The sequence below is a fragment of the Salminus brasiliensis genome, chromosome 25 (assembly GCF_030463535.1).
Source record: "Salminus brasiliensis chromosome 25, fSalBra1.hap2, whole genome shotgun sequence".
NCBI classification, from domain to species: Eukaryota; Metazoa; Chordata; class Actinopteri; order Characiformes; family Bryconidae; genus Salminus; species Salminus brasiliensis.
Genome location: NC_132902.1, coordinates 23,213,946 through 23,241,042, shown reverse-complemented (window position 1 = coordinate 23,241,042; position 27,097 = coordinate 23,213,946). Strand labels below are relative to the sequence as shown.

The 27,097-nt window shown below is 42.6% G+C and overlaps 1 protein-coding gene across 1 annotated transcript in view; it reads right to left on the bottom strand.

Moving 5' to 3' along the window:
• Positions 1-890: 890 nt before the first annotated feature.
• The window catches only part of map1aa (microtubule-associated protein 1Aa), a 46,379-nt gene continuing 20,172 nt past the window's right edge, over positions 891-27,097 (bottom strand). The window contains exons 3-7 of the mRNA XM_072670962.1: positions 16,314-16,396; positions 15,287-15,427; positions 6,516-14,643; positions 5,355-5,587; positions 891-4,736 (exon numbers count right to left, since the gene is read on the bottom strand). Coding sequence (XP_072527063.1) covers positions 4,581-4,736; positions 5,355-5,587; positions 6,516-14,643; positions 15,287-15,427; positions 16,314-16,396 — 8,741 coding nt within the window. The 3' untranslated portion in view covers positions 891-4,580. The remainder of the gene's footprint in view (positions 4,737-5,354; positions 5,588-6,515; positions 14,644-15,286; positions 15,428-16,313; positions 16,397-27,097) is intronic.

Genomic DNA, 27,097 nt, shown 5'->3' with positions numbered 1-27,097 from the left:
GCGTACAGGGGTCCGAGCAGGGCGGTGTAAAGCGAAACAGTCCTCAAAGGAAATGTTCAAATTACATACAGCTCAGAAGACACGTGTAGTTTCACTGGTGGGTCTGGATAGTAAATGAAATGGCTATATTTGCACTGCTGACATTGTGACCCTTGGTTTAATTTACTACCACTGTAAAAACCCTCCACTCTGAATGACTTGTTGATATCTCAAGCACAAAATGTTGCAGTGATTCAGAAAAATGAGTGGAATTCCCCTTTAAGAGTGAGCTGTACTTAGGGTTTCGGGAATTAACGAGAATTATTGGGGAATTAATGGAAATAAAATGGGAATCTTCGTAGCTAAAGGTGAGAAACTTATATATAGTTAGTAAAAAATCTTCTGAAGCAAAATCTTTCAAATAATAAGCTAAAATAATTAGATATGATACCAAAACAGTTTAATAGCAAAGCTGTTCCTCAATCCCTGGCACATGGTACATTACACACTGCAGGGCTATTGAGAAGACAACACCCCCTGCATCCACTGTCCATCCCTCCATCACATGTACAGCATATGTCCAGAGGATTTCTAGAAACCTGACTCAAACTGCACTACTGAAAGCTCACATTTGGACCAAAGGACTTCCTTAAGTAAGGTAATATTATATAATATTAATATTCTTCTTCTTATTATTATTATTATTAATACTACTAATAATAATAATATAATATTTTGGTTTATATTTTTATTGACAGTAAAGTTTACATTTTGGAATATTTCCAAAGTTCCCGAGCTAAAGTTCCCATGGAAAGTTACCGATAATTTACTGGAAATTTATTAGACATTTTCCACCCCTTTGCAACCCTAGTCGTACTCATCGATCTTCTTAAAGACGGGCGGAGGCAGTGTTATTTTTCAACGACTGTATTTTATTGGTGATCACCAGGTTTACCCTTTTACAACAAATCTGTAGATCTTCTACATTTAGAGAAATTGAAAAGAAAGATACAGAATATTGCACATAAAACAAAGGAGAAAATCAGAAACACGGAGCAAATAATAACTTAAAAAGAAATAAGAAGAAAATGAAGAGAAACAAAGAAAAAAGTACACAGTATCTTTATCTTTAAAACACCGCACAGAGAAAATGAGAGCGCGGCCGGGTTATATGTGCCATCGAGACCATTGAGACACTTAGCATTTAAATATATATTTATATATCTTTAAAATAGCACTTGGTTTAATATCGTTATTTAACTAGAACATACAAGTTCAAATTTAAGATCACATGCAGAAACTAGCTAGGCTTGATGGAATGCAATATCTGGATGGTCTGAATACAGGTATGATATGGAAAATTGAGAATGCAAGCAACTGAGGGATGCTTTGCACAGCACGCCGAGGAGTTCTCTCTTTTTTTGTATCTTTTTTCTTAAGTTCAAAAAAATGGAGGCCTATAAACATTGGATATAAAATCTGATCAGTGATTTGGTCACATGATCTGGCAGTCGGGCACACACAGGTCGGTGTGTTTGAATAGTACTGTTCGGTCTGCTAACATCTGTCGCTTCTGTAATGTTGATCGTAAGTCGAAGCAGTGAGTTTAAGTCCATGGAGACACGTGAAGACATTCAGGACAATGAGTTCAACGGTTCTGCAGCACTGATCAGCAGCTCAAAAAGTTACAGCTCACAGTAAACATCTAACAAACGATCGTCCAGATACCCTTTCTTGGTGAGAAGTACAGTAAATGTACTAGCCCATGCTAGACAGCTCGTCATGCTTCGTGGTCCTTTCCAGTGGAGATGGAAAGTAATAGACCCAGAAAGTAGAAAAGTTCCAACTGCCTGGGCGGCTCTACCGCAGCTAAGCAGGTGGCACAAATTTGTATTTTCGGGAGCTGATTTTTTCATCTCGACTGGAAAAACTGGCAGATCCAACCAGGCAGTTGAAACAAAATCCTGGGGCAGATTTTTATTTTCTGGATCTGAATTTTCCATTTTTACTATTGAAGCCTTTTTATCTACAATGTTAAGCCTTGTTTTGGTCCATATGTCCACATTTGACAGTTTTTAATCAAACAATCCAACAAAAAAATCTACATTTGTAAATGAAAGCATGTAAATGTCAGGTAATAAAGAAAATTTAAGTGAATACTCTTATCTTAACTTAAATTGTACAAAATTTTAGCATTTTACACCAATCAGAAAAGAGTTATGTGGCATTTCTTCTTATCACACTAAATTCAGTTGCTGGACACGGGTTAAAATTTAATTTTCAACACTTAATATTAGAAAAACTCATGTTTCTTATGAGTACCGTGGCGAATTGAGGGGGAATTGTTGTGTGGAAGTTTATTCCATTTCACCAAAGTTTGTTTTAAGTCATCAGCATATCATTTCAAAGCAGTTTCAACAGCCACTTCCATTGTATTTTGATTGAAAATGTATACGGTGCACTTTTCATTAGTATTACTATTATTTTGTCTTTTAACAAGGAATTATTTAAAATCTGGCAGTTGTTCTTTACATTGCATCAAAAAATCAGGATAAACAGACTGAATAGAAATTGTCCAAAATGACCTGGAATAAAATCTTTTTAAAGAAAAGTTTTTTTTTACTGTTTTGGGTTTTGCATGACAGCGACGGTGTATTCTCTACTGCACTGGAAACAAAACAAACCAAACAAGTCAGCTGGCAGTGACCATACAGTTGTCTAGTTGGTGCTGCCACAATGTGCTTATTATCATCCCAGCAAACGAACCAAAATCCCATCCTAACTGGAGCGTGGAGTCCTTGGAAAACTTCAAATTTTGTACCTTTGTGATTCCATCCACTCTCAGCCTCATACATGTCACCTTACGCAGTTTTATACTACAACATACTACAGATCAGAACGTTCCCAAGTCGAACGTTCAGCTTTCGCCGTGGCTCTATTGCTTGTTCCTTTGGCTTGGACTCGAAAAGCCTCAGTCTCGCTCTTCTTTCCACCTCTAATGAAGAATCCTGCTAGCTGTATTTACAATGCATTGCAGTTAAACAAAAGGAATTAAAGTGCAGGGAAATCTCATGTCTGCAACTGGGCAACACTTCAAAATACAATGTAATAAAATAACAAGTACAGGACTCCTTTGCTCTTCTGTAAAATCTAAAAATAATGATCACTCTGTTAGTGTACTCCTCTTACAGCACGTTAATATTCATCGGTAAACATTGACTTACCTAACCGCACACCTAAACCTAATTCTGCACTTTTACATTAAGACAGAAAACATCAGACAAATCTTGCCTCCTATTATTTAGTCCCTACTCGGTTTTCTGAGGTTCTCCTGACCTCCCTTGATGAAAGAAACCACCGGACTGAACTGAGCTCCGTTCCTAAGATGTACAGTAGGGGTCTGCCTGATACAGGGCTCCTAAACACCACAGCCTGATTCTGATTCTGGTGTTTTTTCAGCTAAAGTAAGCCACTGAAGCTTCACTGCTTCTCGAAGTGCTGAATGTGTGACGTATCTGGACTGTGGTCAATGTCTCTGTCAAAGGTGTGAAAGACTGGACAGCAGAGGTGGTGTAATCAGCTTCTGAAGGAGAGGTCACTTGATTAAAACACGATTGCCTGTGTACTGTACTGTATGTGTGTGATAGAGATAGAGAGAGGGAGGATGAAAAACATGTATCTCCATTTTTGTCCATTTTGAGTTTTCTCCATGGATAAATGGACCAATAGAAATGCTCCATTTTGATTAAACACTTTTAACATTGACTTCCATTGAAAGATAGGATGTTTTTCCCATTTCCTGTGAAGTCATCATTATGGAGATACATGTTTTTCATTGCGATGATATCTTTGCTGTCACACAAATACCTTGTATCTCCATTTTTGGTGTTTTTTTTTACTTTTTGACATAATGTGAATCTGGCAGTTGCTCTTTACATTGGGCCCACATTATATAAAGAATGGACCAATAAAAACCCTCCAAAATGACCTGGACTTAACCTGTTTTACACTGCCTTCCACTGAACGTTAAGAAGGTTTTTCCCTTGTCTTGTAAAGTTGGTCCATTTAGGATGTACAAGGTTTCTGCGTGACAGCGACAATACAGTATATAGGTCAGAAGCTGTGTGGAGTAGAATGACGCATAAAAAATCGCATAGGTATAAACCAAGGGCAGCACTGGCAGAGACTCTACTCGAGCTGCCGTGTTCAAGGGGAATAAAAGAAGAGGTATGCTTGTGCTTTGATAAATCTATCTGCTTAAGGGAAGAGTGAAAAGTGAAGAGCACCCGAACTGACCAAAAGAAAAACCAAGGAGATTGCCATTGTGTTCCTTACTCAACCAGACTTAAAGGGCCATACTGTCCTGAAAATGCAGAAGTTAAAGGCACATCCTCCACCTAGTGTTTTTTTCTGTAGCTATCAGAATATGCTCAGTGAAAAGTTAGGGGATCATTAGAGCCAGGACCATTTATTGGACAATCAGGGAGGACTTTACCAGGGCAGAATGCTGTCAGAGAGGTTGGAGAGCTGAATAAACCACAAAATAAGGCTATAAGGGACCGTTTGAGAATAAAAGTGTGAACCTGGGAGCCATGCCAGAGTTAGAACTCGATCTTGCAGGCAGGGAAAGACTCGTCCTGCATTACAACCGTGCTGCTGCTGGCCAGCACCATAATGTTCAGCTCCTGCTGCTTCTCGTGGGTCTGCTGGTACCATTCCCTCATCACTTCTGTGTCATGGGTCGGAATCAATGTCACCTAAAGAAAAGGGCAGATACACACATTTAGATATTTACACACACAGCTTGTCTAGTCCCTTTAGAGAAGTACTGCCAATAGAATAGGACTCTCTGGAGCAGATAAACAACATGAACCTATTGGCACCATGCTGCCTAATGCTGCCAGGCGTGGACTAGAGGGGTATAACGCCCCCAGCATTGAGCTGTGGAGCAGTGGAGGAGCTGTTCAGGAGGTGTTCTCTGGAATGATGGATGGTGGAGCTCCATCCTGTACCTTTAGGATGATCTGGGTTGGATAATCCAACATCCTGACCTCACTAACGCTCTTGTTGCTGAATGCAATCAAATCCTCACAGCAATGCTCCAGAATGTAATAGAAAGCCTTCCTCCCTACACAGTAGAGACTTTTGCTCCCAACAAAAGCAGGATCACCTCTTTTTGATACCCTTGAGACCCTTGAAACAAACGAATGAGCAGGTGTCCACATAATGAGCGACACCACATCTTCAGCTTTTGTCATGCAAAGCCTAATTGGCTGCTATGTTCCTCATTATTGACACAAGGTTAACTTACAAACTTGCATGCTGTGGTTGCTGACCTTCAAAGAACAAACATGATGTCTTGTGCAATGCTCTACCTGCAGATTAGACCCCCACTGTGCCTTTCCTTCGAGCAACGCATCCAGGACGACACGGCTAGGCTCCCCACTGCTGGAGTCATTTCCACTCACTACATAGTAGGCGGAGCGCACACGTTTGAAGAACTCCTGGTCAACATTTTTAGCACTGCAGTGGTTTGGAATGTAGGCCAGGTCCACGTAGATGGGAGGACCAGGGGGTGCAGTGGAACTGGATTTCGCAGAGTTTGAAACTGTTGGGGGAAAAGCAGCTTTATTAAAATGTAGCGCAGTTACAGTAAATCAGACATTTGACATTTGCTGCAACTGCGGGAGCTCTCTGGGGTATTAAAGCCTCAGGGAACCTGAGTTTTCCTGAGTTTTCCTTCTAATTAAGCTAATCTGTCTCCTCAGGACCCACAGTGTACAAAGTATGTCTAATGAAGATCTTCCCAAAATCTAAAAAATGTCCTCCTCTCAATGTGGAATTGGTGGTCCTAAAGGGGGTCAGGTGTACATCAGCATCCCCCTGACCAATCACAGGGCAAGCTCCACACTATAACTCCACACAGCCTAATCTTCGAGTTTGAACAACCTGGAGAGCTAAAGCTTAAGCTAAAGCTAAACCTGGCGAGCTAGTTCCCAGCGTGCCCCATCGTCCCTGACGCCTAGCGCCCGCAACCTCTGGCGAAAGTCAAAGAACCCGGTCTGCGATTTTTGAAGCCACATTAGCATGCTGGTGATCCAGACAGGAGTGTTTTGGTGGCCTCCCAGCTTTTACAACCTCCTCGGGTAGAGGCTGTGCTTGTCTAGTATTGATCGCAGAAGCTGCAAAGTTGGGATTCAGTGGTGGAAGAAGCTGTAGACGATGATTAGATAGGGATACTAATTGAATCTGCAGCTATGTATGGGCCGGTAACTTGATTACAGATATCAGAACCTCAGCATATTAAGACAGCGCCCAGACCGTTCTCACTTAGCACCCAGGTTTAGTGTTATACAAAAAATTCAATATATCAAAATGTGTTCCCATAGGCTTTGAGGTTTTCTTAGCATATCTACAGATTAAGGCCTAAAATATCCAAACATGTATCTGAAGTACCTGAATTCCTTATTCAGCCAATGTTTTGCGTGTATCAGGTGAAAGGTAAAGGAAAAAGCCCAAAATTTCGAAAGACATACCTGACATACTCTTAATTCCATTGACGAGTCCCCTGCCTGTGTTGTGACTTGACCTGGACACATCATCCTCTATGTCCTTCTTTTTCAAAGAGGTGGTGCGGGAAGAGGTGTCCTTAGATGGGGACCTTTTACGCCTGGCGTCAGCCTTCCTGGCTGGAGACTTTGACTTGCTCGATTTACGCAGGCCCTTCGTCTTGGGGTCTTTCTTGAGAGGTTTGTCTGTAAGGTTGGAGAGAGCCTCTGGGTCTACCATGCACACATCTGGATGAGGTGGATAAGGGGCTGGATCCTTCATGGGTGAGGGTAGTGGATCATGGTTTTTCTCTGAAGACCTAGAGGAGTAATGTTTTCCACCATAGGCTCCTGTTGACTTATCCACAGGGAGGTAATCTGCATCCTCATCAGATTCTGCATTTCCTTCGGCTGTGATGGAGGGACACTCTTCGGTTCCTGGTGGAATGTCGGAATCCGTCTGTGAGGGCAGTGATTCGCTAACAGAGGTCGGGGGCGTATCATCTCCAGCTAGGTCAATGCCGGCAGCCATGGATCCAGACAGGTGCTGCGACTCACTGTCCTCCCCGTGAGAACGATGGTGAGGCTGGTTGTGGTATCTTGTCTTGCCTGACGGCTGCTGTTGGTCCACGTCCTGGCTTCTTTCTTCCTCATCCTCTTCGTCACTGGAAATCTGGCACAGGTTTGGATTGATGAAGGACGGGGAGGTGTCTCCTTTCCTCTGCTTGTACTCGGAGGTTGAGTAACCTGGGGAAGCTGATGAGGAGAAGGGGCTTGCTCCCATGCACACGTCAGGAGGATGATCCGAGTCATCCTGCCTGCCTGGGTCTTCCTTATAGTAGGAGGATGGGAACGACTGATCTGCAGATGTGAGTGAAAGAGGACGAGGTGGATGCTCAGGTTCCATCTCCTCTTCCTCCTCATACTCGTCCTCATGGCGATAGTGAGGAGGCGAGGCACCGGGGTAGATGCCTCTTTGCTGCTGCATCTCCCACTCAAATGGACTTCTAACTTTGCAGCCTTCAAATTCCTCGCTTTTCAGTTCGGATTTTGACAGGCTTGATGTTACCTTGCTGACTCCACCGAAGGCATCCGGTGCTGCCATGCTGATTTCTGCAGGACCATTCGCAGTGTCTGGCTTGGTAGGCTGTGGAAGTGGAGATGTATATGTAAGCACATCTGGAAGTGTGCCCACCTTACTGGCAGATGAAACCATAGTCAATTTGTCCGTCAATGAGAAAGGACTGTCCTTCTTGTCTGCTTGGGTTGTGAATGGCGATCTTATGTACTGTAGTTTATCCTGCTCTGTTTCGCACATGTAATCCTCCTCCTCCTCACTGCTCTCGGTGTCTTGATAATACTGCTTCTCAGTGATATCGGCATGAGGTGTCAAGGAAGCACCGAACAGGCCTTTCGGCATGGGGTCCTTCTCAGTGGCCTGGGACAGAGGACTGTAAGGCCCGGTAGCACCATATTCAGCCTGCAGATTCATCTCATCGCTCCATTCTGGCTTGTAAAAGCAAGCACCCTGGGGAGTCTTGTCCAAAGCAGCACCGGCAGAGCTGACAAGTTCTTCTCTCTTATCATCTCCAGTGGGGACTGAGTGAGAAGGGAAGGGCTTGATCTCCTCGAAAGGCGACAGTGGAGAAAACCTTGCAAGGCTAGAGGTGGACTCGGCGGTGGTGGTGGCTGGAGTGAGCTTCTCAGAAACCTCTAAATACTCGTCTTTAACCAGCCCACCAGAACTGGAGAAAGGAGAATCCATCACAAGTGAATGCTCGTCTTTGAAGGACGAATATTCATATCCGGCACTGGCGGGGGTCTCTAGCTCATCTCCAAACTGCCGGCTGGTGGAGAGAGAGGCAGATGCAGAGGAAGAGTGGCTGTAGGAGGAGGATGAGGAGTAGGCCGTGGCTGTTGTAGTTGCATAACTGAAGCCTGGGGAGACTGAGTCTCCAGGCTTTTTGGCTAAAACGTCTGGTGTTTTTTGTTTCTCAAACTCAAGCTCTTTATCTTCACTTGATTTTGTGGAGAGGGGCAAGTAAGACTGATCATAGCTACTGCCTTGCTTCTTGGCCTTGTCTTGGCCAAACGGAGTGGATGGGAAAGAATCCTTCTCCTCCTCATAAGAATATTCATATCCAGACGAGTATTCTGTCATATGACTGCCAGAGAGCAGCGAGGAAGCCTCAGCTTTAGCTGCTTTGAATGGTTCCTCAGGGCTCTTATGGCTCACAGTGGGTTTAAACAGAGCAGGGCTCGGGGGTTTGCCGTAACTGTCAGAGGTAAGGCTGTCTTTCTTCTCCTCCTTGAAATCAGGAGGTGCTGTGCCAGCTGCACCACCAAAAGGACTAAACTCTTTCTCGGATTTGTCTTTGGCACCCTTCTCCTGGTCACCATACATGTCGTCATCTTCCTCATCTTCGTCCTCATCTTCTTCTTCCTCCTCTTCTTCTTCCTCCTCCTCTTCATAATCATCCTCCCCATGTGCTAGCATTTTTATGTCTTTTGCAGTTGCTCCTTTTACATCAATCATAGACTGAGCTGCTGGAGGACTGCTACTTTTTGCAGAGTAGCCAGAAGCCGTGAGGTCATCTAGATAATCGCTTGATGGTGCGGCACTGACTTCTGTCTTTCCACAGACAGTAGGCTTATCAAATTGGGCAGAAAAGGGGTCTCTTTCTGGTGAGAAGGATCGAGAAGATTGTTCGCTTGATGGTGTGGCACTGACTTCTGTCTTTCCACAGACAGTAGGCTTATCAAACCTAACAGAAAAGGGGTCTCTTTCTGGCGAGAAGGAACGTGAGGATTTTTCCAGGGTCTCTGGTTCAACCTTAGTCAATCTGTCTGCTGATTTTTCTTCTGGAGTGTCACTCAGACAAGATGCCCCATATGTCATTTTAGTTTCAGTGTATGATGATGAAGAAAATTCCTTTAGAGGAGTTTCTTCAAAATCTGACATCCTTTTAGCTTCCGTTAAGCTGCTGCTATACGTGGTATCTTGTTTCTCAGGTTCCTTCACAAAGCTCTCGTTCTCGTCAAATTTGTCCATGAACTCTTTCGGTAAATTGGGAGAGTATGAACTATCCACTGAACTGGATTTGCTGTCATATACATCTGAATAGGTAAAACTCTTCCCTACATAAGGTGTGTCTTGCCTTATTTCCCGTACATACTCGTCCTTAGGAACTTTCTCATGCTCAGGAAAAGAGTACAAGTTGAAGTGCACGCTTTTATCGCTGTCTTTGGAGGTCGCTGTTGTGTCATCTCTCTCTGAGAACATCACGTCTTTCTTGTCTTGGCCTACTGACACTGAATCTAACTTACCCTGAGGACCTTTTACACTCGAGTAAGTGCAATCTACAGCTTCACTATCATCATCCTCCTCCTCCTCAAACCCAACCGTCTGTGGTTTGCGTTCTTTTTCCAAGTGGGCCATGTCTTGTGGTCTATGTTCCTTATCTGCTTCCTCTTTGTCTTTACCAAACAGCGTCTCCTCTTTTAGGGACTGTGGCTCACAACTGTATTCCTCATCAAGGAACGTGCTTTCCCTTTCTTCTTTATATTTAGTTTTGCTGCAGGTTTTAAAATCGTCCTTCCTAAAATCATCTTCCTCTTCTTCGTCTTCTTCTTCCTCCTCCTCTTCCTCTTCTTCCTCATCTTCATCATCTTCACCTGAATCATCAAACGTTGCCCTTGTGCTAGAGAAGCCCTTTTTGAATGGGTCACTTTCATCCTCCAGTATTTTCACAGAGGTCGTCTTCTTACTAGCATCATTTAAAGGAACTGTTTCAGGCTTTGAAGTCAATGGAAAGTCATCCGTGTCCCTTTCCATTTTGTCCTCTTTCTCCACAGTTATGGACTTCTGGGCTTTCTCCTCAGTAGGGGAGTAGCCACTGCTGGTAGGACCTGACTGTGTAGGGGAAGCCATTCTCATTGTGCTATCGTCTGGGCTCAGACATCTCTCTTCTGGATCTGAAGTACCACTTATTTCTGGTGTACTGGAGAAGAAGGGAGCAGGTGGTAGAGGTTTCTCAGGGAAGTCCGCCTTGGTGGGCTCGGACAACTTTTCATCCTTTGCTTGCAAGGCAGGTGGCAGCTCAAATGAAGAAAGAGGTGCCATTGTGGAGGGAGACTTATCCAAAGCTTGCTCCTGATCTCGCAATGCAGGAGATCCACTGAACTTATCAAAAGCTTGCTCCTGATCTCGCAATGCAGGAGATCCACCGAACTTATCAAAAGCTTGCTCCTGATCTCGCAATGCAGGAGATCCACTGAACTTATCAAAAGCTTGCTCCTGATCTCGCAATGCAGGAGATCCACCAAACTTATCAAAAGCTTGCTCCTGATCTCGCAATGCAGGAGATCCACCGAACTTATCAAAAGCTTGCTCCTGATCTCGCAATGCAGGAGATCCACCGAACTTATCAAAAGCTTGCTCCTGATCTCGCAAAGCAGGAGATCCACCGAACTTATCAAAAGCTTGCTCCTGATCTTGCAATGCAGGAGATCCACCGAACTTATCAAAAGCTTGCTCCTGATCTCGCAATGCAGGAGATCCGCTGATCTTATCAAAAGCTTGCTCCTGATCTTGCAATGCAGGAGATCCACTGAACTTATCAAAATCTTGCTCCTGATCTTGCAATGCAGGAGATCCGCCGAACTTATCAAAAGCTTGCTCCTGATCTTGCAATGCAGGAGATCCACTGAACTTATCAAAAGCTTGCTCCTGATCTCGCAATGCAGGAGATCCACTGAACTTATCAAAAGCTTGCTCCTGATCTTGCAATGCAGGAGATCCACTGAACTTATCAAAAGCTTGCTCCTGATCTCGCAATGCAGGAGATCCACTGAACTTATCAAAAGCTTGCTCCTGATCTTGCAATGCAGGAGATCCACTGAACTTATCCAAAGCTTGCTCCTGATCTCGCAATGCAGGAGATCCACTGAACTTATCAAAAGCTTGCTCCTGATCTTGCAATGCAGGAGATCCACTGAACTTATCCAAAGCTTGCTCCTGATCTCGCAATGCAGGAGATCCACTGAACTTATCAAAAGCTTGCTCCTGATCTTGCAATGCAGGAGATCCACTGAACTTATCCAAAGCTTGCTCCTGATCTCGCAATGCAGCAGACGCATAGCCTTCATGCAGCTTTCCAAGAGGGACATCGACATTGGGTGTTTGGTCTTCATCTTCTTCCTCATCTTCATCGTCATCTTCATGAGCCTGAGCAGTGGGCTTTCCGGTAGTTTCTAGCTCTGGGGCATTGGGCTGGTACTCTTCGGATGGAGGTGACTTGAAGCACTTGTCTTCCTCTAAAGATGAAGTTGGAGAGATCGTGCCAGCTGAGTGCAAATACTCCTTGCCTTCTGTGCGGCTGGATGAAGGTATACTGTTGACCGTGTCCAAGAGTAAAGAGCTTTTCCCTGCATCCTCAGTAGGAGGCGCTGTCACGGATGCAATAGACTGATCCTCAGTGACAGATGTTGCGAAAGAGGACAATTTATCGTACTCTGTAATGGAGGTGGCTGAGGAGATGTGCTCCTCCTCAGCCAACGGTGCCGCAATGACATTGGTGGCGAAAGCTGATAAAGCTGGCTCCTGGCCCAAGCTACTTCCCTTCGCTGTGAAGTCAGATCCAACAGATATTGTTGGGGGTTTCACGTCTTTCACACCATGGATGGTGTCAAAAGAGCCAGGCTCATCAGGAACAGAAATGTCATAGGAGCCAACGTCATACCGGAGGTGAGGGATCCTGTCTTCTGTGTCTTCATGGATCTCCTCATCAGAAATGGTCTGTTCAGTCTCGGAGTATCCCGGAATGGTCTCATCTTGGATGAAAGAGATGTGCTCTGCTGCAGCAGAAGGTCTGACTGATTTAGCTTCACTTGGTTTCACATCCCAGTCCTTGTCAAGCTTTTCTTTCTTTGCCTCCTCAGATTTATATTTTAGCTCGTCTTCACGGACGATATCCTCTGCTTCCTCCAGCTCGGCTTTCTCAATGACATCCTCTTCCTCCTCGCTGTCGCTCTTTCTTGTTTTCCTATCGAAATTTTCGTCTTTCTCCCCAATATCCACCCATTTCTTCTCATCTGCCTTTCCAACGACATCTGAGGTTTTAGCCGGTTTGGTCTCAGCGTTGTACTCCTCCTCATAATCATCTTCTGTTCCAGCACCTTCATCCTCAAATTTCTCAACTGTCTTTGTTGGAGATTTACTTGTAACCGCTCCATACGGTTGCTTCTCTTCATGAGGGGACTCAGTCTCGACATCAGTAGTGGTTATTCCTTCATCAGGGGAGTCGATGTGAGTGTCCTCTGTATCAGGAAGTGTTGAAGACTGAAGATTCGGGAGCACTTTGCTCTCTGTGGTGTCAGACAACTCTTCTTGTCTCAGTGCTTCAAAATCCTTGGTAAGATCCTCCGGGGAGGAAACCAGGGATCTGTCATTTTCCTGCTTCTTTTTTGAAACCTGTTGGGCAGCAGGCCTGTTCTCCTGCTCTTTGACTGCCTTTGTTTTTTCTGCCTTAGGCTTTGCTTGGACCTTTGCTTTGTTGAGGGTCTTCCTGACCTCAGGTGTGAATGGCTTTAAGTCAGGTTTGGTGATTTTCCTCAACTCTGTCTTCTTTTCCTCCTTCATTTTGGATTCTTTATTGTCATCTTTCTTGACGGATTCGTGCTTCCTCACTTCCTTCCTTCCTACTTCTCGTTTAACCTCTTTCTTTTCTTTATCTTTCTTCTCCTCCATTTTGGTTGCCTTATCCTTGTCGTGTTTCTTAGGAGACTTCTCCCTCAGCAGTTTCTTTTTCTCTTGCTTCGCTGTATCTCGTGTGTCTGCAAGGGCTTTCACAGGTCTAGGAGTTCTAGGAGTCTCCTTCAGTTTTCTTGGCTTCTTTTCTACCTTATTCTCCTTTACTGAGTCACTCTTTGACTCAATGTCTTCGTTCGCCTCTTTTTTGCTAGCTTTGGTGGTGGCATGCATCTTGGGCGAAGATTTGAGGCTTTCCTTACTGTCAGTGCGTGGCTTTAGTTTAGTCTGTTTAATGACCGGAGGGGGAGCTCCGGAGGATATGTCTTTTTGAGTCGCCACTGGATAACGCAGGAAGTCAAGATGCCTCAGTTTTTCCAGACCCTCGAAGATTTTGTTCTGTGGGGCATTTCCAGGAAACAGCACCCTCACAATCTTTTCAGTAGGGCCTGCGGGAACCCAGACGACTAGGGCTGTTACTGATGTGAGGTATGGAACAGAAATTTCTCCTTCTTTTCCGTTGGCCAAGGTGATGCCAGTCTTCGCCTTACTGTTGCCTGCCCACTTCTGCATGAAGAACTGCATTTCCTTACTGTCCTTGACAGGGTTTAGAACGTACATGTCTAACTTGCCAACACCCAGCTTGTGAAAAAGGGTGACAGGCTCAATCGTGTTGCTGACAACTCGATACAGGGGCTCCGGCCTGATCCCCAGTTTGCTGAGGTACTGCAAGGTCAGAGAGGCCTCCTCAATACTCCTCTTCACTTTTAGGGTTGGTTCTGACATCTTTAGCTTTTCAGGAACATTGAAGAACACCACACCAAGCTCGGGTGAGATCAGGTTTTTCATCCATTCTCCATAGGCATTGGAGCCCTGGGATTGCTCCTCTTCCTGCTCTGCAATTTTCCTCTGCAACAGTCCATTAATCCCAGGGATATTGTCTGCTCCGATGTGGGTAAGGAGAACAGAATCTATCCGATCCAGGTGCCGCACCAGCTTCCAGAAGCAAGACTTTCGGTCTGAACCGCCATCGATCAAAATGTTGAAGCCGTTGACCGCAAACAGCGCTGAATCACCTCTGCCTCCAGGGAAGATGTAGCAGCATGGCTTGGACAGCTTCAGGAACCCCCCGGAGGTGGGAGGCTCCAGCAGCTCAAAGGGGGAAGGGACATCCACCGTCTCAGAGACATACTCCGTAAACTCTGTCACACCTTCCATCTCAGGCAGGACAGGCTCAGGGTTCAGTCGTATGTCCAACAGATACTGCTCCTGGTTGAGCGCCAGGGAGCTCCAGGCCCCCTCTGCTGCACAGCACACAGTCAGACACGCTCGCTCGTCTGGACCTGACTGACTCAGGAAGTTTTTAATCTACAAAAAAGGAAAACAACATACAAATTACATACATTAAATGGACAAAAGTATTGGGACACCTGTTCATTCATTTCCTGCTTTTGTTGGGCTTTCTACTAGATTAGATAAGAGCATTGCTGTGAAAATTGGATTGCATTCAGCAATAAGAGCGTTAGTGAGGTCAGGATGTTGGATGATCACCACCCCACCTCATCATCCCCAGCTCCTTGACTCATCCCAAAAAGTATTGGATGTAGCACTGTCCATCATTCCAGAGAACACAGTTCCACTGCTCCACAGCTCAGTGCTGGGGGCTTTATACCCCCCTAGCCCAGGCAGCATGGTGCCGACAGGTTCATGTTTATCTGCTCCAGGTAGTCTAGAGTTGTGGGGACCAGTATTATATCTTATCATGAGAACCATAAACCCTGGTTGCGCCTCTGTCCAGAGGGACTAAACAAGCAGTGTGCGCATTTGCACATCTGTGTCAGCAAAAGGTACAACTGAAAGCAGAGTAAGCAAAGTAGCTCAATGCATTCATTAGAAGGGGTGTCCACAAACATTTGGACATGTAGTGTAGCTTACATATTATTTTCATAGCAATCAATGGAAAATTCTTAAGATGTATAAAGAATATAAATGTCTAATATGATGTGCTTACTCTTTGACTTGTGATGATATCAGAGAAGCTCTTCCAGTTAAATACACCACTTTGCAGGATGATGTCACCACCTTGTTCAGTGCTTTGACCACTCAGGACCAAGAGCTTGTGTTTGGCTGAGTCACAGAGTAGCGTTCTGATCTGTATGAGAGAAAACAAGATGCATGCATTGTCAGCACTCATTATTCAGGGTCTCATTAAGCACATTTAGGTAAGAACGGGTTCCTGTTAGTGATTACTGGAGTAATAGTTGCTTTATATATTGATTATTGATCTGATTTATAGTCAGATCGGCTGCAGACGTCAGCCACATTCTGGTAATTTTCACATTCGCTGTACTCCATAAATCTATTTTCCCTATTTTTCCATGTACATGACTGCCCACCTGCACGGCCTGACACGGATAGAGGTTCGACCATGCTTTGACCCTGCTTTGGAGTAGTTGCCCATCCTCCATTACCAACTACATCAACATTTACATGGATTCTAACTATTAATCTAATAATTGCTATTATTATTACTATTCTTCTTTTTATTTATTAGTTATTATTATCACTATTATTACCATTAACCCTCCTAATTCTTGAATTATTCTTACCACCACTACTATGACTATATCAGTACACCTGATTTGCAGTACATGTGATAGCTCTCATCGACAAGAGCATTAGTGGGGTCAGGATGTTGGACGATCACCACCCTACCTCACCCCCATCTCCTCCACCAACTCCAAAAAGTAGGATGGAGCACCATCCATCATTCCAGAGAGCACAGTATACCCCTGTAGCTCACACCAGGCATTAGGCAGCATGGTGCCAATGGGGTCATGTAGGTTTATCTGCTTCAGAGAGTCCTATTCTATTGGCAATGCTTCTCTACAGGAACCAGACAAGCTGTGTGTATACATGCATGTGCACATCTATGTCAGCAATGGGTGCAACTTAAAGTAGCTGAATGCATTCATTAGAAAGGGTGTCCACAAACATTAGGACTTTTGAACCGAGAGTGAGTAAACCAGTACTGTTACCTCTATAGCAATATTGTCCGCAGATGGATTCACCAGTACAACTGTCTCAAGGACATCACTCTTGTATTGCAGAAGTCTTTGTCCTGCAGAAAATACAGAAAATAGAACAAATTAAAAATGTAAACAGGCATATCATTGGCCTACATGATCTGTACTGAATGCTGATTGGTGCCCTATGTGCACAGCTGCAATAAAGGAAGGATATTATACTAAAATTAATACGCTTATATCATGTAGTGGAATTTATTAGATGATGTGGACCATGTGCAAGACGTGCAAGACCCCACTAATCCCAGGAAAGCAGTCTGTTAAATTTCGTGCAACCAAAACAATGTTGCAAAGCTTCTGCATGCAAATCTATTGGCTGTTGCCATGGAGACGGCGAGCGAGCGAGCGAGCGATCGCCGCCAGACGCGTTACACTGACCCAGTCTTGGAGCCGTGCGACGCATTGCAGCATTTCTGCGAGAGGGAGGCAAGGGAGAAAAAAAGCCCTCCCCTCTGCTGCATATGAAAATGCATTGGCGTTGCAAGAGCTCAGGAGCACCATGCAGAGACATCCAGGTGCCACATCGTGCTATATTAAGCATTCATCTCTCATTGGCTGTGTAAAAGCCTGAGATACATAACAGCTCTGTCCATAGGATGTGGGTAATTTCCACTGCAGTCAGGGAGGAGCAAGGGCATTGAGTCTTAAGTAACAGACAGATGATTTGCCAGAGCTTTTCACGCGCTCACTGCAGCTTAACGCACATGTGTGTGTTGGATGAGCTTGTTAAACCAGTCATAATTAACATTTCAGGGTAGGGTGTGTTGCTGGGTAGAAGAGAAAAGTGTATAATAGAACAGTATGCCATAATGCAACCCATATAGATGACATTTACTGTATAGAGGCCTTGCCAATTAATGGCTTCACTTGAGCTGTCATCAAGAGCAGCACATTTACTGTGCATTTACTGTGCATTTACTGTGCAATTCCGAGGACAAGAGGCACTGTCTTACAGTTAGTTAGCATAAGTTAGTGCTCTATTGAAAATGAGAAAGCTACAGTCTCTTGAGTCTGCCAACAGATAAGCTTTTAATTGCATCATTTTGGTCTCTTTGGAGCTCTTTCCCAATAGAGAAGTACCCTCGAGGAAAGACTCGATTCTCGATTTCGAGAATAATCTATAATAAGTGGCTTTTACTAGGCTCTCACTTCCAGTATTAGCTTTAAATGGATAAGACGACACTTAAGAACAATAAAGGATCATATTCAGTGTAATATTCAATGCGGAGGTGCCTGCACTGAATGCATCATGACCTTCTAACATGCTTTCGAGGAAAAAAGGAGACTGGATGATGGTATAAAAGAGGGGTCAATAGAGACAGCTTGGTCCCCGATGACATTGCGCATTCAGACGAGGCCCAACACCCCTCAAAGTCACCTTCAAACAGAAGGGCCTGAAACAATGATGTACTGAATTTGCTTGATGTGAACGAATATCCTCAGAATGGCAGCTTTAGAGGAGGAGGAAAACCTCTTAACTTTCAATGGAAGTCAATGAAGAACAATGAAGACAATGAAGAACAACTGCCGGATTCATATTATGTCAAAAAAAAATTTGCGTGATCATGTATATTCCTACATGAGTAATAATAGTGTGGATTGACACTATGACTCTCTCTCTCTCTCTCTCTCTATATATATATATATATATATAGAAAGAGAGAGAGAGAGAGAGAGAGAGAGTTATAAGTACATAACTGCAAATCCCACATTTACAAATACCAATAAACTGATACTAAATTAGCATTAATTAGCATTAAAGAGAAATACACTGCATTACGACCCTGTACATCATCGCTGTCCAGTAAAAAACATGCATCTCCAAAATGTTGACTTCACAGGAGAAGGCAAAAATGTCCTTAACTCTGAATAGATGAACAGAAGTCAATGTCAAATAGTTTATCCTTATAAATAGTTTAATATAATGTCAAGTTTATCCAAAGTAATTTGGAGCATTGGTCTACATATCCAGAATTATTTACACAGTGTACAGAAGCAGAAACAGCCTTCAAACCACGGAGAAAACAAGAAACGGACAAATAGCCATGCAAAAATCTTGTGTCTCCAATTTTGTCCTTTGATTCATTTTTGGCTTTTTAACAATTTAATGTTTTTTTTTTATCGTGTCAAAATATCACAGAATATCATGGAAGGACTTATAGAAATGCTGCAAAATCAAATATTTATTTTTCTGACGTCCATTAAAAATAAAGAGCGTTTTAAAGCCTTTTCCTTCTCCTGTAGAGTTGCCATTTTGGAGATTTAAGGTTTTTGCACAACAGTGGTGATACACATTTTAGCATCATAGAACAGCATCACTAAAGCTCTAGTCACTAAATGCAACCAAATCCTCACAGCAATGTTCCTCCAAAATCTAGTAAAAGTCTTCTTCCCTGGACAGTAGAGACAGTTACTCCAACAAAAGCAGAATAAACTCTTTTTAATACTCTTGATTGAACAGTTAATGAGCTGGTGTCCCAATACTTTTGTCCATATAGTGTGCATTTTACCATCGTAGTCCTGCATCACTTAAACAATCTATACTGCAACATCAAATACTGGTTGGAAACATATGTCAGACATATGTAAACATCTAAACTCAAAATTTCAGTCTTTTTTTAGTTGATAAAACCACAGAAGATCAGAATAATCGACTAATAAATAAACAATCGCTTCTCTTTATATGGGGTTTGTAATCAGACTGTTGTTTCTGGATGCACAATGACCCACTTACACGCCCATGCAGAGTAAGCATGTACAGCACGGTTCAGTTGATTCCCTACACACATTACTTTAAATACAGCGCCCTGCTTCCAGAGAAGCCGCGCAGCCCTAAAGACCCACATTAGCATGTGGCGACGCTGACGATGTGGGCTAAACAAACTACGACACGAGGCTTTTCCCTCTTTTCCCTCTCGCACAGTGGATTACGCTCCTCCCGTAGGCACACTGCACCGGAGCTGACAGTTAACCCGGAGCTGGGGTCATTTAAACTTCTGCTCCACTGCATGCAGTCCTGTGTGAAACTGAAGACAGGAGACAGGAGGCAGGTCTATCTGGTCTTGGTATTTCTCAGCAGAGGAATATCACTCTATGATCAAGAAATCATAAAATTATTCATCTGTAATAAAGTAATGATCAAATCTCTGAGACGTGGTCTGAGATTCCTGACAAATGTGATCTGGTACATGGCCAGTTTCATCAGAATGGAGCTGAGGTTACCTCTAGAAAGAGACAAGGGTATAACTGCCTCCTGCCCTGTCTGCGAGTCTCTGAGGGCCTTATCTGAGTTTCTTCTCTGATGCTCTGTCAGCATTTCCACAGATCAATCTGCACTTTGAAGATATCCTGTAATTGCACTTCTTTATGGTTCTCTAATAAAGGTAGTGGTTCTAATAGAACTGAGACCTCAGAGAACCCTTTTCTTTGCCTGACTAAAAGGCTCTTCTCTGCAGTGATGGAAATCCATCAGCAGATGCTTCCATACCAGACCAAAAAGATTTCAACTATTGTTACAAGTCAAATAAGCTATTTTTAGATGGATGGATGGACGATAGATAAATAGAGAAGGTAATTTTGCAGCCAGTAGCATTTACACAACACAGCACAGTAAGACAATATAATCATTACAATAATAACAATAAATAGAATAAATGTAAAAAAAAATATGCATTTAAACACAAACCGGAGACAAAAAATATATATTTATATATATTTGTATTATATGTAGTATTATACAGAACCCTTTAACGAGTACAGAGAAATAAATGCGTATTAATGGTTCTACAGAGGCAGACAGCTTACTTATGCTCACTCTGCTAGTTGTGAGTGACAGCCTAAGCCACAAATGTAGGACTTAATCCAATTAAAAATCTGCCAATATTGTAGCTGAATCTGGACTGAATACTAAACAGCTGTTCAGACAAACTTCACAAAGAGTCATATTTTCTTTTTGCTGTTAGTAACATTTCATAAATAGTTTATAAAATTTCAACTTTAAATTTACTAACATTTTTAAGTGTTATTTACATTAACAAGTTAACGGACGCCTTTAAGAAACTGGTTTAGATCAATAATTACAATAATTACATTAAATCAAATTCAACAATTTTAATTCAAAGAAAACATTCCAACTAGGCTTGCAGTTGTATATCATTGTTAGGTAGACTATGGTGTTAAAATTTATGGTTATCACACCGTGTACATTTGCTTAATATCGGTACTGAAAGGAAATGCAATCAAACATCCCAATAAGAATCCCAGTCATTTCTTACTATTGTCAGAGTCTAAGAACCAAACAATCAATCAATTAACTGAGAAATTAATCAGCAGATTAATCCATAATGAAAACAATCATTAGCTGGAAATAGAGCTCCACCTCAAATTAAGCTTTCTTATTTATTTACTTATTTATTTATATATTTTTAAGAGAGACATTTTATCTATAACTCAGTTGATAAACTTTCCAATTTTTGTTCAACCAAAAATATTCAAGTCAATGTAGAATAATAATAATATCAATAACAAAAAGGACATTGTGGACAAAAGTGTGCAAATTGTTAAGTACCGTATACTGAAATAGAGTAAAACCATGATATTTTCTGAGGTATTTATCATACCATACAAATCTCATACTGATGCAACCCTAGTTTCAATGAAAGTCAAATAAAATGTTTCTGTACCAAAAATGAACGTTTATGGACCCTGACATCAAGACGAAAGCGGACCACTATTGGCCCACTAACAGAAAAGATGGTGGTCCACTGGCATTCTGCTAATAGTGTTCTGCCAAATTATTAAAAATGACCATTTCATCATTTTCATCACTCATTTCCCACCAACAACCCAATTTATATATTTTCAGTTCATTTCTTACTTTTCTTGTCCTTCGTAAATCAGTTTAGTAAATAATTTCCACTAAATTATTATATGTTATTTCAGGTTATTTTCTAAAGTAAAAATCCCTGTGCATTTAAATCAGTTTGAGAAGATTAAAGGTAGATATAACTCGCTGTATGAGGGTGGACCAGCAGTGGAAAAATGGTCAGTGGGGTGCCGACCTTATCAAACCAGCAGACCGATATGTGCTGGCTACCTGGGGGAATGTACCATAGCCTGTATCCATTGACTGTAGTCATACTAAGTCATACTAAGTTCATGAAGCATTTTTGTGTAGAAAATCAGAAAGGTGTGGTTCCATCTATTGCTCTTGGGGTTCTTTACCAATTCCAACCAATTCTTAACCAATGAGTTTCCTCCCCACACAAGCAGCAGCAGTCGTCTTCTCAGCATGGACTGAAGCAACAAAGGCCACGTTCCTGTGATATAAAACATCTCGCATATGTGCCACGATCTCCGAGCCGAATCTCTCAAAGGTCACCAGATCTGCAAGCAGGCTAATCTGCTCATTTCCACGCAATTGCTTTCCAGAACGTTCTGAAAAGGGGACGCATTCACAGTTCACATACACTGTACGTCCAAATGTTTGTGGACACCCCATCTAGTAAATGCATTTAACAACTTTAAGTTGCACTCGTTGCTGACACGGATGTGCAAATGCACACACACAGCTTGGCTTCTCTGTAGAGAAGTACTGCCAATAGAATAGGACTCTCCCAGGAGCAGATAAAGCTGCTGAACCTATTGGCACCATGCTAGAGGGGTGTAAAGCCCCCCAGCATTGAGCTGTGGAGCAGTGGAAGAACTGTGTTCCCTAGAATGATGGATGGTGGAGCTCCATCCAGTACTTTTGGGATGAGACGGGATGACGTATGTATCTAATGAACTTACTGCACTGAGGAGAAACAATGTGGTGTAAGTCAGAAGACATGAAGTCTTCATTAGCATCCAGCATAGTGGTTAGCTATGTTAGCTTATTTGAAGAGGCCTCCATTACTCATTCATTCAGTATTATGGGTTTTAGGTAGACTATGGAAGAAAAAGTTATAGTTCTCACACTGCGTCAATTTGCGTAACACCAGTATTGGGGGAAAATGCGAAATAATTAAAGTTAAGAATTAAATTTCTTACTATTTCTGAGTTTTAAAAAACATAAAAAATAATCAGCAGATTAATCCATAATTAAAAAAATAATTAGCTGTCTAAAAGAGCTCCACCTCACATGCAGCTTCATTTCTTATTTATTTATTATTTCAAAAGGGAGACATTTTACACATACTTTCATTAATTAATCAATAATTATGATTAACTACAGTAAATATTTTGTTAAACAAAAAATTAAATGTAATTCTTTTAAGGGTCAGTCTATAATAATAATAATAATAATAATAATATATGAAGAAGAACAATGACAAGAAGAGGAAAAATTGTGAAATACTGTGTACTGTGATACTATAAAAGTGTGATATTTTCATATTGTAAAAATATCATACCTTTGCAGCCCTCGTTTATTGGAAGCAGTGGTGTAGGATACTAAAGGAGTCTTGTCCAATGACTTTTATAGGGTGTAGGGTGGTGTGCATGTTTGGCTAGAGTTGAACCATAGTCTGTCCCAAAGAAGCCAATGTTGTTATCCACCATGCTCCACCAACTGCTGCAGATCCAGATTTCTGGATTTCCTTTGGCAATGATTTAACTAATAACATGTTATTTGTGTATTGCTCAGCATTCTGAGCAACTTTCTAAAACCTAAAAATAGTCAGACTACCCCCTATTTTAGTTTTTTATAGCTTTTTATAGCTATTTTCCTTCCCTGAGGTCAACCAAACATCTGTACATTTACTTATTCACAGACATCTGTGCATCTGAATATTAGCCAGAGTGCACATCCCACGTTGGAAACTGTGATAAAGGAAAAACACCCAAGACAGGGATTGTCAGGAGGCCCTGAGGACTAGTTGGAGAACCACCGCCCAACAGAAACAAACTCCAAACTGAAATCTGTCATTTCTGGATCCTGCTCAAACACTGTGAATTCGTTTTTTCCACTGGACTGTTTCTGTGAGTGCAGTAATTGCTATGATGGCATTGGGAAAGTCCCTGAATAGAACATTAGACATTAGCTGCATTACACTAAAGCTCTCACTTAATGCTACATATTAGGCCGCATTTTGATGAGGCCCTTTTATATCAGTTCATCTGCTTCCTGTCCATCACCGCAACTCAGTCCTTCCTTAGTGTACGAGGAGAAGAAAAAAACAAAAAAACAGGAAGACATAAAAAGAGATAAGAGGTGGAGAAAGAGTGAGCGCGAGCGAGTGTGTCCCAGATTTGTACAGTTATCTAAGGCTAGTGCTTTAGAAGGCAGTGGGGGCTTCTGTCTTTAATCCTGTTAGGGCCTCTTAATCGCATCCATACCACTGAAATTCTGACCACTACCTGAGAAGCCTCTTCTATAGGCCTCTGAAACCCCTGTAATGAGTTTATGTTGATCAAATGGCTTGTTAACAAGCAAGGGTGGGATACCGGGAACAGAATCGGCCTAACGAAGGAAACACAGGGGTATTAATTATGTTAGCCAACAGCTAATGCAAATGAATCATGACTACTGGCTGAGATTGAAATAAGTAAGAAGGAGTGGGCACTGACTGGCATGTGATATACAACCGATTATTGTACGCTTTTCATATGATGTCCACATGGATGGATATTGTGTCTTACTCATGTGAAAACATTGGGCCCGACTAGGCTGACTGACCCCTAGACGAAGGCTAGCACTGAGCTGGACTGTTTACACTGATCATTCTTAATTATTTACCCATTACAGATGTTTAGGAGTGTAAAAATGTGAAAAAACATTAATATCTGTCTTTTTTTACATATTTAAATGTTCGGACGTTTGACCTTCATGTGAACAATACTGAGAGATGAAGGTCGTATAACTAAACACATTAACAATGAAAGAAATGTCATTTTTTCATGTTTAAAAAATCTAATGACTATTTAAAATGCCTCAAAACAGAATGAGAACATCTGCAGTACAGCTGATGTTCTGCAGATGTTCTGCAGATGTTCTAATCAGATGGTCAGAACATGGTTAGAGAAGATTCTGGACCTCATTTAGTCTGGTCTGCTCTTGATGGTTGAAGTAAGTGGTGAAGAAGATCACCATGGCCAGATCCAAAGAGCTCTCTGAGGCCTTCAGAAAGAAGGCTGGAGATGCAGATGAGTCTAGGAACGGGTTTAAGAAGATCTCAGAGCAATCAGAAATCAGCCGCTCCACCGTCCACTAAACCATTTACAACATGGCCAGGTCAGGCCGTTCTAGCAAGTTCAGCCCAAGAGCAGAGACCACAAGATGCCTACAGAAGCCTCCAACGATCCTGAATTATCATCACAGGACCTACAGGTCACTCTTTCCACAGCTGGTGTCAAAGTACAGCACCCACCTTTAGAATGGGTAAATAATGAAGAACGATCAGTGCATACAGTTCTGCTCAGTGCTAGCCTTCATCTAGGGGTCGGTCAGCCCTGACAGGCTCACAGCTGAGATAAGCAGACCACACGTATTGCTTATGTGTTATCATGCTCAACATCTCAACAACAGAGATGCATAGAGTGCAGAGTCATAAGCATGCCCCGAATCATCTCTACATAGCATAACGAGGTCAAAGCCTAATGCACATGATAATTAATAGACTCACCAGGCCTATTAATGACATGTATAATCATATTTGAGCCATAACTATGGTACATATGGACGATTTCTTATATCTGCACATATTTATGGTTCTGGCTTGCGTCCACTCTCAGGCCCTGGAAATACTAGCAGAAGCTGGAATAGCCTTCGATGGCCTCAAAGCAGGGATGGATGAAGAATTGGGTCAGCTAAGGCAATGCCCTCGCTGATTAAAGGACGGTGTTGGGATGATGAGACTAGATGACATGAACAGGTAAGGCAGCTGTGTGAGTTTCATCCTGCAGCCAAGGAGCATCATCCAAGCCACCTATGCAGCACAATAACACCCACTGGTCAGTTCCAGCTCTCTTCTGCACTCCAACAGCATGCCTTTGAGCCACTGTGTGCACAGTGCAACCCATGCACGGTCACGATGGCACCCTGTTTGATGTTTGCACGGTCAGAGCTCGCCTTAATAACACCCCCAACACCCCAGACCAGCAGGCTGACAGGAAAACCACTGACCAGTGCAGAATCACTGCTGACCCAGACTCCCTATACACGCGTAAGGATCCGAGGATTTTAAACACAGAGTCTCTAAATGAGCAAAAATAGCGGAACAGGGCTGAGACTTACCGCTGCTGAGGACGAGGAGCGCGCGCGTGCGTATGTATGTGTGTGTGTGTCAAGCGGAGCGCGTTCACGGACGGCCAGGACACACGCGTGTGCGCGCGTGCGCGGGACAGGCAACGAGTGGGCTGGGTTTGTGTGTGTGTGTGTGCGCGCGCGCGTGCGTGTGAGAGAGCGAGTGGGAGGGGATTTTGTGTGTAAGAAATAGAGAGAGAGAGAGAGAGAGAGAGAGAGAGAGGGGGGGGGGGCGTGGTCTATGCGTTTATATTGGCAGGTTTTCCGACCAATGGGATTCATCGGAAACGCCCCCAAGTGATGGAGCATCTCAAACGTCCCAAACAAAATATATCTCAAAGCATGTTAGCAAACGCCTGATTCACACACACACACACACACACACACACACACACACACACACACACACTCTGATGCAAGTCAGCCTTGTAATTTGCTATTCTCCATCGGTATACACGCCATTCTAGGAAATTCTAGGTGCCATACGTGTTTAATGAGCTTCATTAAGCACAAAATAGCTTAAATAGAGCTTAAAGCTATTAATTGAACTATTACAGCTGATGTAATAATAATAATAATAATAATTAGAGCAACTTAATAACTTTAATAAATAATAAATAATAATAACTTTAATAAAAAGAGCAACTTACTGTTTTTAATACTTTTCAGCGGTACATGACCATTTTCACATTGTCCATATTGACCAACATGACATATGCCTCTAAAATATCAGCAAATAAATGTTTTTTAAACCTTTTTAGGATTATATGCTTCTCCCAGTTTATGTAATACACATTAATTCAAAATAAAACCCTTACCTTTATGTAAACATTGTACATTGTGATTTATGTCGCCCCAGACTCCAGACCTCAACATCGTTGAATAGAAAACACTACATGCAAAAGTTTGTGGACACCCCTTCTAATGACTGCAAACAGCTACTTAAACTTGAACAGCACAATTGCTGACACAGATGTGCAAATGCACCAACACAAAGTAGCTTGTCTAGTCCCTGCAGAGAAGTACTGCCAATAGAATTGGACTCTCTGGAGCAGATGGCATCAGAACCTATTGGCATCATGCTGCCTAATGCGAGACATGGACTAGAGGGGTATATGGTGATCATCCAACATACTGACCTCACTAACGCTGTTGTCACTGAATGCAAAACTGACTTCCTCACAGCAATGCTCCGAAATGTAGTAGAAAGCATGAATGAGCAGGTGTCCCAATACTTTTGTCACATTAAACTCAACCTAAATCAGGTAAAAGTAGGGTTTGTACAATAATGGTCATTTAAGTAACCATTTGCATTTGAGTTTCCTATCCTGACCAGTTTACAAATACATAAAAGACTACAACTGTGCTGAGCTTCACCCTCCTGGACACCTGTCATGGGATTTGGGGAAAAAAAACCCCTCATCTTTCTGAACCACACCAACTACACCAATTATTCTGTGACAGAGAATAATTACTGGTGCCTGGACTCCAGTGAGATACCTTTGTGTGTGTG